The sequence below is a fragment of the Gadus chalcogrammus genome, chromosome 11 (genome assembly GCF_026213295.1).
Source record: "Gadus chalcogrammus isolate NIFS_2021 chromosome 11, NIFS_Gcha_1.0, whole genome shotgun sequence".
Lineage (NCBI taxonomy): Eukaryota > Metazoa > Chordata > Actinopteri > Gadiformes > Gadidae > Gadus > Gadus chalcogrammus.
Window position 1 is genome coordinate 21,629,166 of NC_079422.1, and position 20,000 is coordinate 21,649,165.

Sequence of the window (20,000 nt, forward strand, 5' to 3'; positions counted from 1 at the left end):
CCACCACCACCACCACCACCACCACCACCACCCGGATTTGGACCCCCGGCGATTGGACCACCATACATATTAGAGATGCGCGGATGGGCAATTATTTTATCCGCAAACGCATCACAAACGCATCATCCGGCCGCGATCCATCCACACCAACGTTTTTTAACCATTTCAAAACCGCAACCGCCCGCCATCCGCCGCGTTGTATTCAGCTTACTACATAGGTTAATATGCCGATTAGACTTTTAAAAATTAAGCCTCGATATCAAAGAAACGCAGACTCGAGCCTATTAATTCCAAAATTCGCTGCAAGTCCACCGCACAACAGTGCAACAATTTTTAACTGAGGGCTACACAACAACCCCAAAACTTGCCTGCTGCTTGACAATTTTTCGTACCTTCTTTCTTAGCTGTGGATGTTATTGAACTAGAAGTTGAATTTGTTCAGTACTTCTCGCGCTGCCATTGCCGAATGTCACTTCTGAGTCAAATCCCTCCATAATCTCTTTTAAATTCCTTATTCCACGAGTGGTAGGCTACAATGATGGGCTGTTTTAAAATATAATTAATATCGAAATAAAAATAACCAAGGCGCAGTCTCATCTACGAGACATTTGCTTAGTGGCCTATAAGGAAAGCGCTGCAAAGAGACGCGACATGGGCTGGATCGTCACTTAATTTAAACTTTTTTTTTCTCTCAGTAGTGTGTGTGTGTATTTAACAATGTATATATATTTTTAATTTGATTGGTTAAACCGCCACCCGCCCGAATTTATTTAAAATGTCACATCATCCGCCCGATTCGCGGCTAAACCGCCAACCGCACATCTCTAATACATATTCAGTCTCCCACACAACCCAGGCTGCTATGCTCTTCATCTTCCTTACTGCCTCAATACCTGTGACAGGCAATGGGTCCAATGCCATCATAACATTGCATAATGGTCATAGATTCATGGGCCTTGTAGCAGAAATATTCAGACAGTTTGGCCATATTGGAAGATAGTCCTTCTAAATTGAAAAACTGCCGTTAAAAAAGACACACTGGCCTCACGACCGCCTCAGCCTGTTTATAAGTGGGGGCCGTGTATGAGAGATTGAATAACTTTCCGTGTAACTTTCATCTCATCTTGATATCCGCAGGTTTGAGGTCTGTACCACATCCATCGACCGCACAATCACAGAGAATGGGTAGGAGATGGAACGACCATGAGACTAGTTCATATTGTTTTGAATAATTTTGAGAATCATGATTAATGGTGGAATTTGCTAGAAGAGGGATAGGGCTAGGAATGGTAGAATTGTTGAGAAGAAAGTAGGCCCTGCATGGCGATGTTTCAGAGGAATGTACTGATGCAATCCCCTTTGATATTATTAACTGACCGGTGACGTGCAAGCTAAGCACGTGACCTGACAACACTGTGAGCAGTCTGTCCGTACGAGAAACTATCGCTGGTTATCTATATTGAACGTGGGGGGTACACCATCTACGGAGGTCCGGTTTGTCAATGCTTATCTACATCGCTCCCAAAAAACGTTCCCTCCTGTTACCAAGTAAAAAAAAAAACTCTGTCAGGGTCATTGATCTCACTGCCGTTTTTCTAATCGCAAATTGAACCGCTTTGTGTAAACATGGCCCAAAGATTAGAGTGTGAACCGGCAGCAGATGTCAAATCGCGCCGTGCCTCTTGCAGTTTGCGTTTCCAGTATTAGCATCTGTGTTTGCATCTGTGCGGGGCGCATACAAAGCCCGGGGGGAGCTGCGACCGCAAGCGCTGTAAAACCCGCTCTGACCCCTCCAGCCGCCGGTTCTGGCCAAGGCCAGGCAGCCGCACATCTGCTAGTCATCGGACCCCGTCGGATCAGGGACGGATTGGACGTTTTCTTTCCAGTGTTTGCTTTAATATGGCCCCGCTGGGAATAAAGGGGGGGGGGGGGGGGGGCTAGTGGCAGACAAGTAGAGGGCAGACGATAAGAATAAAGAACAACAAGGACATGCACCGAGCATGGCCTTAGTTGTGTTGGGGAGAGTGCTTCGTTTGATTTGCATTCCCGTATTTGTTTCTTATTACAGCGTTTGAAACACAATTGCTTAAAGGGGAACTGTCACACTCTGGATGTGACGGTAATATTAGGAGTGGGACTGAAACGGAATTAGACAAATGTTTTTTTTTCTTTTTTTTTGGTTGCAGGCCTCAAATGAAGCAATACACTCTTTTATTAGAAAATAGCCTTGGGTAATGGTTCATTTTGTTTTTTTGGAAATTGTCCCAGTGTGATGCCATAATTACCATCTGTATTTACTCCCTCTAAGGCTATAGTGTTTGGCCGGTTGGATTTGTGAATTAAACGACCAAATGCTCTCAACTATTGTATAAACAGGACAAAGGAGGATTGCTCTACAGCATTAATACCAATTGTATTTCCAGGAATCAATAGACGATTGCATAAAGGAGGATCCAATAGACAGGTCATGCCTGAGCTGGCTGGCTCCATAACGTTGAAAGATGCAGACTTGAGGGGAGTTGATGGAATAAGTTACGAGAAGCAGGGGATATAAGCGAGTGGCTTTCAGCTTCATATGGGGCTGAGAAAAACCATCCGAATGTTTATTTCTTCAACACAAAGTTGAAAAAGATAAAAGACAAATGAGAACGTCAAATTCACAAAACCATGTGCTGTTGTTTTGTGGATTTTGAGGGATGTACAGTATATTATCCCAAAAAAAAAAAAGCGAATTCAGCTTCTTTCATCTTATCATCCCCTCCTATTTTCTACGTACTTTGATAAGGGTTCCTGGGTTTTACCCTGAAGGCAGCTGGAGTGGCACCACCGTGGGGAGGGGGGGGGGGGGCGTTCTGAAAGGCCTTGTGCACCGCGGGGAACCAATAGGGGCTGAAGGGATATGCATTATATATAACCTGTTGGGGCTCAGCGAACCCTACGCTGCTGTTTAACAAGAGGAGTTAGGAAATCGCTCCCCAGTCTTCACACGCTCCACTTCTGAGACTCCGAGACACATGACGCATTCCCGTGGACGTTAAGCGATGGCTATTATTTCTGCATCGTGTCGTGCACCACAGATCACTTGGCTCCATTCCCCCCCACCCCCCCCCCCCCCCCCCCCCCCCCCCCCCCCCCCCCCCCCCCATCGCACATACTTTATTTCAATGCTGAAGGACAAACACTTCTGAGAGAGTGGAGGGAGAGACGAGCTATTAAGGAACAAGATGGATCCTCAATGGCTTCTCGTCGAGAACCAAAAAAGGAGGCAAAATGGCTTCCAAAATAAAAAAAAGAACAATAACAGAAAGAGAATAATATCTGCGGTGGTAAGAGAAAACAAGTCTGACAGATCTGAGGGAGAGTGAAAAAAGACATAAACATAACTGTTCGAAAGGAAAATACAAAAAGAGTGTTATGTGTGAACGATGGAAATTATTTATTGACCCTTAGGGGGAAATTTGGGTCAAGCCACAGTTATTCCCATTCTAGAATATAAAAATATCTAAGCCAAGAAAAAAAAATAAGCAGAGAAGAATTATATGAAATAGAAAATAAGAATAAAGAAGTATGTCTAAATCTGTATGCTACATAATATAACAAAATGATCACATAAAATCTAATAGGATCTATAAATATAAAAAAAATTGAATTATTCTGAGAGAGGTCGGAGAGAGAATGAGTTCGAGAAAGGAGTCGAATAGTATGATGGCCTCAGGCAGGAATGACTTCCTGTGGCACTGAATGTAATCCTGTCCAAAATGGCTGTCCACATAACACTGGGACATCATCCTACTCTCAGAAGGTACATTGCAGGTACCGGCTGATGGGCATAAGTGAAGGAAGGGAGACAACCATCCGGCTCTGGGGCCGTCCATGTACACCAGCATAAACACATGCAGGGGAGGTGTGGAGGATCGCTCAGGCAGCCCTGCAGGGATGCTCTGGTAGATCGGGGCGGCCAGAGAGAGGGAGGGGGGTACGGAGGCAGGGGAAGAGGTTACAGGGACGGTGTAATCGCCAGCAGTGACGGATGTCAGCGGCCTCATAATTACTTTCACACGTCCCAGCGGTGTGGTTCCACAACCCCCCTGGCAGAAGCTCATCCCGGACAGCGGAGACACTAAGCGAGGGGCGTTAGAGCAATGCGATGTCACTATGAACACATGCGCCCTCTCTGGCCAGAGTTAGCCTGTACAGCAGCATCGAAGAGCTGATTGGCCATTTGTCATGATTGCAAAGTTGGCGACACAAAGACTGACAAAAATACACTTAAAAGGCGATGCAGCAGTAGTAAGTGTATCTTCAAACCAGGTGATAGTGGGATCTGCTCTTCTTCTTTTTTTATTGCTGCTCACAGAGAGGAGCAGAGGCGAACCGAGGACGCTACAGAGAGGTGAGCGGGAGGTGAAGGCTGGGAGAGCAGAGAGGAAGTTGGAATAGAGATACGGAGGGGAGAAGGAAACGAGAGGAATTCAACTGTGGAGAAGGACCCGGAGGAGCACATGTGGTTTGCATGACCGCACAATGCCTCTGTGGGAAATAATTGCAACACATTATGTATAATTGTATGTGAAATCAAACTCGCTGCAATGGTTATCCGGAAACATGGTAATTGTGTTTACGAAGATAATAACCTCGCAATAATGCCTTGTGTAAAATACTGTCAAAAACAATCTCTTTAGTCTGCAGGGCAGGCTGAAGTTATTTTTTGCACCAACGTATACATGGTTTGTTTGTGGGAAAAGTCAAGAGAGAGTGAAATGAAGATGGGTGAAGAAAATAGTTTCTAAATCAATATGGCGGTTGGAAAAGGAAAAATAAATAACAAGAAAACCAGGTGCATGTGAAATTAAAAAGATAGAAATGAAAAAAAAACACACTTAGGAAACTGGCTGTAGAGTTTGGAGATTGTATCATAACTGCGCTTTTGAACTGAATGAAGAAGAGTTTGTTCTCTTATTGTTGTTAGTAGATCGCATCATAACCTTGTATAACTATTCATCAAAGGTAGAGGAGTGTGGTCTCTATTAGTTAGTAGATCGCAACATAACCGTGTCTATGTATCAAAGGTAGAAGAGTATGTTTACTTATGGTTGATGGTAGATCACATCATAACCGTGTCTATGTATCGGAGGTAGAGAAGTGTGTTCTCTTATTAGTTGGTAGATCGCATCATAATGTATCAGAGGAAGAGGAGTGTGTTCTCTTATTAGTTGGTAGATCGCATCATAATGTATCAGAGGAAGAGGCGTGTGTTCTTACTGGTGGCCCGGAGGGTCCGGGAGGTCCTTTGCTGTCCTGTGAGCATGTGCAGGCATGGGGCATGGAGGGACACTGCTCTTCGACCCTCTGAAAACATAGGATGTTGCAGATTATTATGTGATAAACTACAGAGCTTAGAGGCAGTCGGGTGATCCCTAATAACTCACGAGCAGATGAGCAACTCCCCATTAGCGTTGTCTCATCAGAACTACATCGGCACTACAGAACTACTGCATGTTGGATTCAGGGTCACAGCTAATGGCCAAGACTTCACATTTGCGGACATGTAAACAGGGGCGGCCTTCCCTACAGGCGGGTCAGGCGGCCGCCTAGAGCGCCATCTAGAGGGGGAGCGCAAAATATAAAATGCGGCCGAAAAAAAAAAAAAAAAAATTATTGGACACGTCTCCCCGTCAATAATCCCCCCCCCCCCCCCCCGTCAACAATCGCTTCATACCCCCCCCCCCCCCCTCGCCTAGAGCGCCAAATGTCGCTTCACCCCCCCCCCCCCCCCCCTCGCCTAGAGCGCCAAATGTGCTGGGGCCGCCCCTGCATGTAAATAAGTATTGATCGGTGAGAGTTGATCAGCCGAAGGGGTTATGCCACATGTCTCGATGAGTTGGTGCCATGGTCAAAAGCTGACAGTTTAATGAAACAAACCCTGGGGCGATTCAAATAGGTAACCATGTTCGTGTGTAGATTCAGAATGATAGATCAGAAAATACAAGTTTCACGCATAATCCATAATATAGTAGGCTCAAACTTAATAAGAGCAATGAAACAACAGAACGGTAACAGATGGAATAAAGTACCAATAAAACAACAAACTGAAAATGATTAATATGTTTCCTTTTTATTGTTTATCCTCCTGGGGTTTGTATCGCCTTGTGTATAGTTTTTATGCCTGTGAGGCATATTGTGACATCCTGTTTGATAAGGAGCTACAAACATAAAACGTAGTATTATTATTAAGATGTAAATGCATGTGAATGAATGAGAGGGATGGAGAGAGAGAGAGAGAGAGAGAGAGAGAGAGAGAGAGAGAGAGAGAGAGAGAGAGAGAGAGAGAGAGAGAGAGAGCGAGAGCGAGAGAGAGAGAGAGAGAGAGAGAGAGCGAGAGAGCGAGAGAGCGAGAGAGAGAGAGAGCGAGAGCGAGAGCGAGAGCGAGAGCGAGAGCGAGAGCGAGAGAGAGAGAGAGAGAGAGAGAGGTGTGTGCTTGTAACGTACCAATGCTGGAAGCTCACAGCATTTGTCTCGGTTAGCCCACGACGTGCTGCAGATGATGTCAAACATCTGGAGCTGGAACTGCACCCCGACACACACACACGCACACACACACACAAACACACACACGCATACATAGACAATCACATAAACACACACATGCACATACCAAATCACACGCACACACACACACACACACACACACACACACACACACACACACACACACACACACACACACACACACACACACACACACACACACACACACACACACACACACACAATGATTAAATAATGCAATCACGTTTATTTGAAAGAACTAAAGCTATACATTAGACATGGAATACTTGCTGATTGTTGGTTAAATTTTGTACAATCATTTTTCTGAATTGGTACCATTTAAAGTACAGTTTCAACGACAATAAATAACAATTGTGGAGACCTTATGGCAGCCAAAAAGGTCTAACAACCAGTAGAAATGTACTGGAAAATAGAGAAAATTGAGCAATAAATATCACCTCAGTGCTAATAAACTGTCATAGACCATGTAGAATGCATGGATGTGCCACAAGTGTATTTCAAGCTGTGCTTGTTGACCTAACTGGGTCAAAATTCAGTGCTGTAGATGTGCTGAAAGCAACGACAAGGTTAGGAACCCTGATCACACAACTCACTTTATTCAAATGTCTTTTTCTCTTCCAGAGCCACGTCTAAAAACAATGATCTGTCAAACCTGATAGACAATAACGGGATCTGAATCTGAATCTGAAACTGTGATGTGCATTCAGCGCAGTAAAGACACTGTCTGGTGACTGATCATCAAACTGACATCCACAATTTAGGCCTGTTGCTACAAAAGGAATGCACGTACATTGGCACATAAGTAAAGTTTACATATTTTATACAACATTTGTGTCAAGAAAAGCACTACTCAAAAGCACCTCTTGTAATAAACTACTGGTATTATATAAATAATGTTCTATGAAGGGAAACTAACAGCCTTGTGTCCAGTTCAGTGCACCTTCCTTCACTCCATGCCACGAGAGTGTATTGAAAAAAAACAGTTACATTGTATTCTTTCCTGCTATGGTTTACTCGATCAATAACATCCGGAGCGTTTAAGACGCAATAGGCAAGATTTGGAATGTTCACAACAATAACAATATACAAATCCCTCCCATTGGTCCAGTGGCTTATAGCTCCCGCCCTTCAAAAGCCTCTCCCAGATAAATAGCCTTTGAATGGGAGGAGCCTTGCTAGGATAAGCGGGATTGGTTCTTTTTTATAGACCTCCTTAGCATATGGACTTTCTGACGGCGTGACAGTAATACAATTAAATCACCTTGTAATGTTACAAAAACTTGTTCTGGCTTTCTATAAATGTACAGCTATAAATGATGACATTAACAAGATAGAAAAAGAGGGCATATTAAAACTTTACCCTTAATTACTGAATGTAATCATTGTAAACAGTTTTAGAGGCACCAATGATCGAGGCTAAAATAAAAACATGAAATCCAACAGTATTATCTGCAGGGGAGTTCAAACTGGCAAGCAGGAAAGTATCAGTCAAAGTGTTTCAATTTCCCTTTAGAAGGAATGGCTGAAACAACTATGGCAATGTTTTCCAGATTATGGTTTATATTGGACGAATGCAGGGAAGTGTTTGACTAGTAGCAGTTCTCTCAGTCCTAAAACAACCAGGGATATCTTACCAAAGAAAAATATTGCACTTCCTGTAATTCCTTATTTGCTCAGACTGTGGGTATAATGGGTTCACCTCAATATTTAGTTCACCAACTCAAACTACTGAATATATTGGTAAGAAACTTTGGTTGTTATTGTGATGACTTTTTAGGAGTGAGTCAACAGTCCATTATAATGTATAACAGCTAAACAAACACCTTGTCAACATACAGCAGGGATGAAATGAATTTGGTTGAACAAGGGGGCATCTGTATTTGAGTTTTACCTTAAATCTAGGGGGCTTCATTTATAGGTTGTCAGCTCTCTGGTTGACTATAACGCAAATATTAATATTTCTATGTTTTCACTGGATGGTAACCTAAGACACATGCAGAGAGTAAAAAAAAACGTGTGGGTTGCTAAGCAGGGCAGAGTCTGTCTAATAGCAGATGTGACTTTGAGGGTATAAAAAGTTGCACTTAAAGCCTCACAGAATTTGCCAATCACTTCTAACATAGAAAACCACAAAATGGCACCTTTTGAAGAAGCCCTAACTGTAACTCAAGACTCTGTCTGTGAGAGTGTGTGTGCGTGTGTGTGTGTGTGTGTGTGCGTGAGTGCATGTGTGTGTGAGTGCATGTGTGTGTGTGTGCGTGCGTGTGTGTGTCTATGTGTACTGACCGGAGCAGAGTTCTCTCGCGTGCCACGCAACCGCACCATCCTCCCCAGAACCTCCAGGCCATCGATGGTGATGTTCCCCGACGCGCTGATGGCCTTCTCCCCCACCACGGAGCAGTCCAGCACCACCCGCGCCGACGTCTTGCCCACCGTCACGTGGAGCTGTTTGGAGGAGAAGGAGGGGAGGAGAGGAGAGAGGTGGAGGAGGAGAGAGGAGGAGAGGAGAGAGGTGGAGGAGGAGAGGAGAGGAGAGGAGGAGAGAGGAGGAGGAGAGGAGAGAAGAGAGGAGGAGGAGAGGAGGAGAGGAGGAGAGGAGGAGAGGAGGAGAGGAGGAGAGGAGGGAAGGAGGGGAGAGAGGATGAGAGGAGGAGAGGAGAGAGGAGGAGGAGAGGAGGAGAGAGGCGAGGAGGAGGAGAGGAGGAGAGGAGGAGAGGAGGGGAGAGAGGAGGAGGAGAGAAGAGAGGAGGAGAGAGGAGAGGAGAGAGGAGGAGGAGAGAGGAGGAGGAGAGAAGAGAGGAGGAGAGAGGAGAGAAGAGAGGAGGAGGAGAGAGGAGGAGGAGAGAGGAGGAGGAGAAAAGAGAGGAGAAGGAGAGGAGGAGAGGAGAGGAGAGAGGAGGAGGAGAGGAGAGGAGGAGAGAGGAGATAAGGAGAGGAGGAGACCAGGTGGAGGCATGTTTATACAAATAGCTTACAGAAGCACACAAGCACACCCACACATCCACAGCAGGGTAAAATTGGGACACATATTATAGACTACATTTAGTTTCTTTCTCTAGTAAGTAACTAGTTACCATCTTTATCACACGGCTCTTCTCACAACTGTGGAACGCTGCGTTCACTTGCATGGGCCTTGAAAACTTCCGGCCGTGACTAATCTTTTGATAATTCACCGTTGCTAAGCATATAACCAACAGATTTTTTGCCTCTGATTCACGTCTTTGGTAGCACTCCGCAAGTAGTCCAGTAACTTATCAACCCAAGCGTATTTGTTTGCTAAGCGACGTCAACGTCTTTGGCACACTATTTCTCTGCTGATCAACACTACGAATGGTAATTGTAAAAAGACACACCGTGTGAAGTTATTTTTACCTTTTGGCAAGTAGCTGCGATCATTATCGGGAAAATAACCCCCTTCAGGGCGAAGCAAGACATCTCCGCTTCGATGTCGGGGCATATAATCCTGATAATGACCGGCGTTCTATACATTATCCCTTGCATAATCTACTTGATATTCTATAAAGTCCTATATGCGCTGATCACATTTTGTCTATAACGATATACTTTGTTTTGAGACACTTGATAACCTTCTCTGTCAAACGGATATTATATCGTTGGAGATGAATAACTGAGAGCATTGTTGCTGTCTTTGAGGAAACTGTAGAATATTCAAATGAGTTTGGTAGGCTGTTGTGAAGGGCAACTGGATGGTTGATAATATGTATATATATTAATGCTGTCTTGGTGGAGAAGCCTTGAACCGTGTCAAACTTGGGTCAAATATATCTATACTGTATTTTAATATATTTTCAAAAATAAGTATATTTTCCAGACAGCGAGACATTTACAAAAATACCAAAGAAAGGCTATTGGTGTCAAGCACAAAATGAGCCCAGTCTAATTATATTGTTGGATGCCCCTGATGCTCAAATGAGAAAATTGGTGCCAAGTGCTCTGAACCATGAAATTTAAATAGCCATGTTGATTTGGTAGTCATGAAGCAGCAACAAACCAAAATATTTTCAATTAAATTGGACAGCTTCCACTCTCATTTGCTTCCATCCCTCCCTCACACGTCGCACTGACACATACATAAACACATGTACAAACGCACGCACACACACACACAAACACACATGCAAGCAAAAACACACACACAAGTATACTACAAATCCGACACATGCATTAAAGGTCCCATGGCATGCCAACAGGTGTGGGGTGATTAGCCGCTACAAGCCGCTTTGGAAATCTGCCCCTTATGACATCACAGGTGGGAGTGTCTACCTAGATGTGCGACGGATAGATGGGTCGGCTGGTAGACTGATCTATCCAGCACACATCTAGGTGGACATGCCCACCTCTGATGTCATAAGGGGCAGATTTCCAAAACGGCCTGTACCGGCTAATCACACCACACCAGGGCCCTGTACCACGAAGCTCGCTTAGAGGGTTAGCGAGGTATGTTGAGCTCCAAGCCTGGGTTAGTTGTACCACGAAAGTCGATCTCTTTTAGCGTCGCTGTATCACCATGGTGACTTATGCTCGCAACCAAACCTGGTCGGGAGCAGTTTTTCGGCTTAGTCTAGCCGGAGATCGGCTACTTAAATCGGCGTGCGCAGCTTCCTAGCCCCTCCTCTGACAATGGCGTCACCATTTGTGGGTGTTCCCGTGGACCCCGGCGCACTTCTCCGGAGACAAGGGTTTTACGGGACAGAACCGATCCCTTGGCATTGTCTGACGATATTCAGATTTCAGACTTTATTGTCATTGTGCAAACAACGAAATTGGGGTTCTTCATGAGAGATACAGATTCTCATCAGAGGGTGTTCGTTATTTGATCGTCCTTTTGGACCTTATGTAGACAATGATTACTTTTGCGCATTGTGTCTCAGTGCTAGAGTGGAGGTAGCGCGTCAGTCTTGAATTTCTGCGCGGGGGGTTCGACTCCCAAGTGACGCGAATTTATGTGAAGCTTAAAAAGTCCTAATTCTCATGCATATGGAATACTTATTCACTAAAGCTTATGGAATTATATTTTTGTGCTTATTTCGAACTTCAACCCATATTTTCAAGGCCGTGCTGGCACCACATCTATGGGGGTAAAATGCATGATGATAGACCGGCGAATTTGAACCCCGGTCGCTGGCGTTTGGGTCTTATACTAATCCACTACGCTACAGCCGCTACCTCTCAGCGGTTGAAAACATGCGATACATTTCTTAAATAGGGTGTATTTAAAGTGAATTCCCTAAATGATAGAATAAGGCAGGATGGACGTTGCTTATGCATTTTTAAATCATCATCATTCTATTTGGATTAATGGCGAACAATTCTGCATTTGGCATAGTTATTTTACAGACAATATGCAGAATCTTTTCACTTATACTCATATAGACTGCTTGATCTATCGTAAAGGTGAGAAAAATTACGCAAAAAACGCCCCTTTCACGTGAACGCGCACTGAACCTAAAGCGGAAAACCTGGTTCAACTAATTGAATCTAAAGTGAGCTTCGTGGTACCATTTAACTCTGATTGCGAGTTGCGGCTCTGTCGAGCCAGGTTTTCCCAAGAAAGCCTGGGTATGTTCAGCGAGTTTCGTGGTATAGGGCACTGGTGGCATGCCATGGGACCTCTAATGCATGTAAACACAATAACACACACACACACACACACACACACACACACACACACACACACACACACACACACACACACACACACACACACACACACACACACACACACACACACACACACACACACACACACACACGTCTACTACAACACGTTCTACACATAACATAATACGCAAAACATGTTCAACATGACATTAAAAGTATCAACAAACTACACAGGAAAACACACAGACTCATTTAAGTGGAGCGACAGCCATGTGGCCTCCAATGATGGAAATGTCCCTCTGCCGGCATCTGGAAAAGTGGCTTAAGAACGGCTAAGCCTGGCATTGGCTCTGCATGGCATGGTTGTCTGTGTGTGTGAGTGTGCATACAGCTCAGCTGCTCTCAACCTGTTTGTTTGCGTACGTGCACATGATGCTCTTGTTTCATCAGCCAGACAGAATCAAGAGCAATTTGTCCCGCTTGTCAAAACATTTAATGGGTACATTTTAAAGGCGCACAACCTAAGTGGCGGAACAAACGGAAAGGGAATGGAACGTCCTATAAAAAGGTCAGGAAAACAAAGGCGGGAATGCCTATTGTGTTCTCAATAAATGCCTTAGGATTATTGTTCCTGGGTTCGCTCCCTGCTTGTTATTCAAGGCTCCACCCTTCAGTCCACACGGACTGCCAGCCCTTTCCTCTCGCACTCTGGAGAGAGCCTCTGGCTAGCAGGCTCAGAGAAACAGTAGCAGGTATTTTTCTTCTCCATCTTTGGCCCTTAAACGTTTTGATCATTCCAGTACGCACAGCTGGACCCCGGGCCACGGCGACTTCAGCGCCTCCAAGCCTAAAGTATAATGTCGCTCCTACTGCCCTCGAGTCAAGTGAAGGAGCTCAACGAAATGCTGATTTCGTTGAGCTGACTCCAGTAAACAAGCGGGTGAACAAGCCTTCCCACACGGTTTTAACAGGTGCGGCAATCTCAATCAGTCTGTTTTTAATACCGTATTATTACAAGTAATAAGGTTGAAGCGTGAAACTATTGAACCAGGCACAATATCATGACAGATAAGCACCTGCTATGCTTGCAGAATATCACAGGAATTTCTCAAGGTACACTCTCTTTTCGCTCGCCCTTCTCGCAGACAGGCCGTGATTTAGTTTGTACGCGTCCATATCGGATCAGCTTTATTACAAAGGAGTTACATTGTTTCTCATATATCTGCTCGGCCTCCAAAGACCATATCTCTGGATTCTCATTTATTTGTCTGTTTGCTGTGGGTGCATTTATCAAATCTATAACTTTGTGTTTACTTGTCATCATTTTTTCAGGGGACAAAAAAGTTGAATAACATTATGGATTGTGTTTTTGGAAAATCGCCCTTTGCGACCGAATCGCACGGATTTAGTGTCGCAGTTTCACTCTATTGCATTTTGAGTGAGGAATAACATAAAGCAAACAGGAACTGAGTTAACTCCATATAGCATTAGCTTAATCTGATATCAACTGGAACAACATAGTGATGCTATTGTTATGCATTATAACCCACTTGAGTTCAGCTCTGGGTCGATTTATTGTTAGACTCAGGCGATAACATTATACTTTAAGGACAAGTGAAACGATAGAGTTTCCCTCAAAAAAAGAAAAGAAAAATGTGTCTGCTGATAAAAGTTATCTCTGGGAACTTTGCCCATACAATATACAGGAATTAAATATACTAGGATGGGAGAGAAAAAATAACTTATCTTCTTGAGACTGGAAGATAAGTAAATTGGTGCAGTAAAAAAGCGGATTCAGCATGTTTCCTTTATCCCAACTCCCTCAAGTACGGGCTCAAATGAATCACTTACTTGCATAATTGAACAATTAAAAAATGGCATTCTCTCTCTCTCTCTCTCTCTCTCTCTCTCTCTCTCTCTCTCTCTCTCTCTCTCTCTCTCTCTCTCTCTCTCACACACACTCTCTCACACTCCCACTCAATCTCTCTCAAACTCAACTATATACATGTGCGTGTTTGTGCATGTGTGTATGCACAAACACGCACATGTGTATGCATGTGTGTGAGCGAGTCTGTGTATGCATGTGTGTGTGCTTCTGTGAGTGTGTGTGTGTGTGTGTATCTTTTCTAGTCCTCCTTAGTCAGCAATATCAAATCAGCTGAAAAATGGCTGTTATTATAAGTTGTTATAATAAGTTACTGACTACATTGTGGAAAAGATCCTTAAAAAGAAGGGTTTGAAGCCTCTCTCTGAAATCTCGCGAGAATTGCAGTCGTTGCAGGTAGAGAATGGTTGAAACATGATTGAGATTTGGCGGGAGAAGTGCCGGAGAGAGATTTTGTGTTGGGCTACAGAAAACATAGCATGGGGTTATCTAAAATATTTGGGTGGAGTGATGGTTGAGTAATGATAATAGGGAGATTTCCTGCAACAACTCAACTCTGAAGATCTCTGAGCGAGACTACTCCTTCAGCAAGTCTTGGTTAGACACAATAACAAACAGAAATGATGAATCACAAGAAAGGTAAAAAAAAAAGACACTGGTCCAAAACTAGCGCCTTAAGACGATATTCATACATTGAGGGGTTATTACCGAATAGGGTTGAAGCACTTTCGCTAAATACTTGATCATAAAAAATAAAAAAATCCCTTAAGATCTGTGTTCAGAAATCATACATCACAACTCAAAAGGAGGTAATACAATAATAGCCAAGTACAGACAGATAAACAATCTTCAACCCTCTAACCCCAAAGGATAGCATATTTAAAATACATCTGGGGTTACTTCTCTTCAGATTTTTCACCATGGGACATAGTCTAGTCTACACATGGATTACACATCGGCTCTTGGTCACTAATCCCAGGGTAAAACGATATCCGCCACCTCATCTACAAGCGTGGTCGTAATAATTCACGAGCGCGAAGGTGCAATAGCTCATCTCCTACTTTCAGAACACACAGACATATAACTTTGAGAAACTAAACATAAAGTGAAGTTGAAGCTAGAAGAGCGCGTCTATTTTCAAAATGTTAAGGTCTAGTCCCTGGTATTTTTAGTCAGCCATCTGGATTCAACAAGTAGCACGACTCAGCTAGCTACCGAGCTAGGCGCTGATTTGGTGCAGGCCTGCGCTTCTAGAAACACATGTGCTGGGTTTGATATGCCGTCCAAGAAAGAGACAATCAGGTATTCATCCGAGAATAACTCCCGTCATTCTGGGATGAAGAACAATGTGCTCCTCCACATCGCAAACAAAATTTGAGTCTGATAAAAGAACTGTGTTCATGACAGCTGCAAACGCAAGACAGAGAGATGCCTATAATAGCAGGATCTATTATTACCTGTGGAGCAGGTACAAAGAATCGATGACGTTCATGAGATTAAGTATAGACTCGAGTGTGGCTCTTGAACAACGCTGACAGCGTAATTGAGTGTTACATATGTGGTAAAGAAAACTTGCGCTGAATCTTTTGGTATAATTTGGACTTTTTAAAAGAAGGAATTTTCCCTCTGCAATACCATTAAAGTGACTACTTGTTGATGGTTCGTTGGTTTGCTAAGTTTCGAAATCGGAGCCGACATAGGACTTAGGAGTTATCACTAAGGAGTTATTAGAGATGATTCACTACAGTGATTCACAATGTTCCCTATTATTATTATTTCTTTAATATTCACTTGTTTTCTTCAATTGAAATGCGGCATAGAGAAACTGCTTATGAAACGATATATTTTTTAAAGCTGTTTTTTCGTCCCCATGCTAAACCTGAGTATATACCAGGCTATATCTGGGTAAAGTCTGGTGTATATGTGAATACCTGGGTCTTATCACAGATTATGAAAGAATATGTAATATAGACTGGTCAAAGTGTCCTTCTCCCATATCCCTTGAAACATACTTGCTGGATTGGATTGTGGAACACAGCGACTTTGACTGGTATGACGGCCTGCTGTGAACGAGAAGGAGGAACCAACCTTGTGGAAGCTGCCATGGAAGAGCTTCCTGATTTCAGGTCCTTCAAAAGTGACCGTCTGGAAGTCTCCTTTGTAGTCATGGTTGAAGAAGGTCAGGGTCTTCTCAGAATCTGGGGGGCGAGGAGAGGAGCAAAGTGTAAGAGAGGAGTTTAGTTTTCTCTGTTGAAAATTATGGACGACAGGATGTGAAAACGTAAAATAACAACTGAGTATTACAGAGGGATGTACACGCGACACCCTAGCTCACTGAGATGTACATTAATCATCTTGACATCCTCTTGCTTACATTGGCAATGTATTTGCAAGATGATGTCAAAAAGATTATTAATGTATATCTCAAAGCTAGCTAATAAACACTGGATCTCAGGGGCGTGGTCAGGAGTACTCACTGTCCAGAATGAGTCCCACCAACGGCTCCTTCTCCTTGTTGAGGATTTCCCACAATGCAAAGGGCTCCTGGGGCGTCTCAGGGAGCAGGCGAAGAATCATTGAGATGGTGTAATCAGATGGCAAGCCCTCTGGATGGAGATACCTAGCACACACACACACACACACACGTACGTACACACGCACGCACGGACACACGCACACACACATGGACACACACACAGCACACACATCAGGGTCTTTGTAGCTCAACAGTGGACATACATTCTTCAAACATCAAAGCACCTCAGCCCATTTGTAAAAACTTTTTCATGGAATGTGAAGGCGGGGTCCTCGATGAGGACTCTTAATCTCTGTCAACATTGTAAATAATACCCCCATTCAGCCAACTCTCCACCATAATAAATAAGTCATATTAGCTCCTCAAAGCCCCCATCGGCTGCCACCGGAGAACAAATGAGATCCACATGATTTGAAAATACGATATGTGATATTGTAAATAGCTAAAGCAGATGTGATTCCAAAAAGACTGAAATAGTGGCACGTTTTATTCAACTGTGGCTCCGGTTCGCCGCAGCCACATCCACTGAATGATGAAGGCCATCCCCTTCGGGCATCACGGCGGCTCCAGTAAGCGTCCATCACAAGCCCCTATTGGGCAAGAGGCACTGCCTCCATACTGCTGAGAGCATACCAGAGAATATTCCCTTTTCTTGGCGTATTACCTACGGTACCTCAAAACAACTCAAGATGGAAAGCATACCCCCTCCCTGTTATGAATGGGACTTCAAGCCTGATTTCCTACTTGATTCATCAAACAAAAGCCCTTAAACATGTACCCCACAACCAACGGCGGGTACTGTGCTGAGGACAGATCCAATTTCGTGCGCATTGGCTACAGCAGGGCGTTGCAGAGTGGCAAAGTCCAAAAATGATATTTTGGTTGGCAATAATGTAACGTTTGCAGGAAGCAAGTGTAGCAGATCTCTGGCTGCTAATTGAAAGTATGCCTGTGGTTGGGTCCTGCCGTGGCAAACATGTAGCCAATCCCTATCAAGGGACTGCTTTCTTTGGAGGGAAATGGGGTGGATCAACACTTGGCTAAAAATAACTCCTCAAACTAATGAAAAGACACCAACGGGAACATGGCCTTGGATGTGAGACTGTAACGAAAATGATTTTATGCAACAATATGCCCAACAATTTCTCTATAAAAGTGTTTGATGTTTCAACTAACTAACTAACTGACGAACACACTGACTGATTCACAGACTGACTGACTGGCCGACTGGGTGACTGACTGACTGACTGACTGTTTGCCTGAGGCTCAGCTGACTCACTGAGTCACCTCCTGACTGACGGGCTCGGTTCAGTAGAACGTCTTACTTGGTGGGCTGGGACACCAGGGCGTCTCTGTGCAGTCGGTAGCAGGGGAAGCTGTTGAAGGAGCCGGGCTCCAGAGACACGCCCGGTACGGCGCCGTACTCCTTCTCCACCAGGCCGAACTTCTCCATCATGCGGAAACCTGCAGCCGGGCACACAACACACATGGTTATGGCTTCGTCACCTCCGTCATCGTCCTCATACTCATCATCATTGACGTTGTCTGCGTCGTCATCATCACAAGTCACAACCTTCATCATTTTCATATTCATCGTTGTCATATTCACCATCTTTACCATGATCATGATCATCCTCATCATCATCATACTCAACTTAGCCATCAGCATGAGATCCCAATTATGATGAAGACCTTGACTCACGTCTACGTGCATCTTTAGAAGGCCACTACACTACAGTACATTACAATAAATTCATTCGGCTGTTCGTCCATTAAGACTCATCATGTGTGCATTCACCAATGAAGACACAAGATCCATTCTAGAAATTCGAGAACTTCTATAATGTTGTTTACCTGCCATGGTGTTTCCACTCATCAGAACCGAAGGACAAGCTGGAAGACAAAAGATTCAAAATCCATTGGGTCTGTTAGTGCGGTCATCCCTTCAGCACGATCAAAGTTCACTTTTGCGTGAGTTATGCCTCCCTTTATTTCCCAGCAGCCCCGTTTGTGTTAATACGAAGGAGGTTCATCGACATGCGGTGCCTGACCTTCACGATCTAACTACAATTCAACCTTTAGCCGTCGTACTTTTTCTCTTTCTAATGAAACCTCTTCCTATCCACGTTAAATACAGCATTCGTCGACTCACTGGCTGTGGCGGCCTCGCAGACAAAAGTGATGAGCTGCTCCTCGATCTTCTTCACAGCGTCCAGGTCATCCACGAAGAAGACGTGTCTGTCGCTGGGCTTGCTGGCGATGTTCACCAGCTCCCCGTAGTCTGCGTCCGCAAAGCCGATGGCAAAGATGATGTAACCTGGCAACGGGAACAACAATCAAAGAAAGGTCATGCTTCCAAATAAAGACGAAAGGGAGAACGGCTAATAATTAAAGCAGCTCAAAGGGAATGCGCTGAACCTTTTCTGGTGTCGCTTTAAGTTGTTGGTGCTGCACGAAGATGGCCTTTGTATTTCAGCCTTGACTTTGATTTAAAAGTCAATAGTTACTCAACGGGATTCTCAAACCGTCCCTCAATGTCATTCTCATGGAGTTTGATTTCTTCTGAAAGGGTAAATAAATCCCATAATCACTTTTTTCTCAGTTTAAAATGGTTCCGGTTGTGTCTCATGAAGTGTGGATGAATATTTTTATGTTATTTAGAATAAAATGAATAAATTCGTTAAAGGGGGAAATTCTCTTTAAAAGCAAATAAATCTGCCAATTCTAGCATAAAAAAGGTTTTCCAGAGTTCTGGTTTCCTATTCACTGCACGCGCTGATTTGATGTGAGTTTTGACTATGTTTGACAACGCCCCTCCCACTCGCTCCTATGGAACCCAACGTGACTGTCACCACTTCTCAGATCACACTTTTGGAAACACGCAGGCGGAAGTTCTCCTTCTAAAACTGGGGTTTACTCACCGATGTTTAATGTGTTTACACATTAAACATTACATCCTGCATTTCCAAATCAACATTCCTATCAGGGGACATTCCCCCGGGGGGGGGGGGGGGGGGATGGTCTAACATTCATCCATTCATAAACACATTCATACACACATTCACACGCCGATGGCGGCGCCAGCCACGCAAGGCGACATCGAGCTCTTCGGGAGCAGCTGGGGGTAGGTCGGGTGTCTTGCCCAGGGACACCTCGACGCTCACTCACAGCCAGGGATCGATACTCGGCAGTCGACCCGCTGTACCTCCTGCGCCGCTGCCGCCCCCCCCGACCCACCCACCTTCCACCTGCATCTCCTTGGAGACGGTGTTGACGTCGTCCTGGGAACGGCCATCGGTCAGGACCACCAGCACCTTGGGGACCCCCCGCCTCGCACCTCCTTCCGGGGTGAAGATGGACTCCTTGACGTGCTTGATGGCGCGGCCT

At 44.4% G+C, this 20,000-nt stretch overlaps 1 protein-coding gene across 1 annotated transcript in view; it reads right to left on the bottom strand.

Annotated features, from left to right (window-relative positions):
* col14a1a (collagen, type XIV, alpha 1a) overlaps positions 1 to 20,000 on the bottom strand; it is a 129,345-nt gene that overhangs the window by 49,844 nt on the left and 59,501 nt on the right. The window contains 9 exon segments of the mRNA XM_056602830.1: positions 5,263 to 5,349; positions 6,490 to 6,567; positions 8,857 to 9,015; positions 16,166 to 16,275; positions 16,555 to 16,697; positions 17,939 to 18,077; positions 18,468 to 18,506; positions 18,766 to 18,930; positions 19,855 to 19,998. Of these exon segments, the coding sequence (XP_056458805.1) occupies positions 5,263 to 5,349; positions 6,490 to 6,567; positions 8,857 to 9,015; positions 16,166 to 16,275; positions 16,555 to 16,697; positions 17,939 to 18,077; positions 18,468 to 18,506; positions 18,766 to 18,930; positions 19,855 to 19,998 (1,064 nt within the window).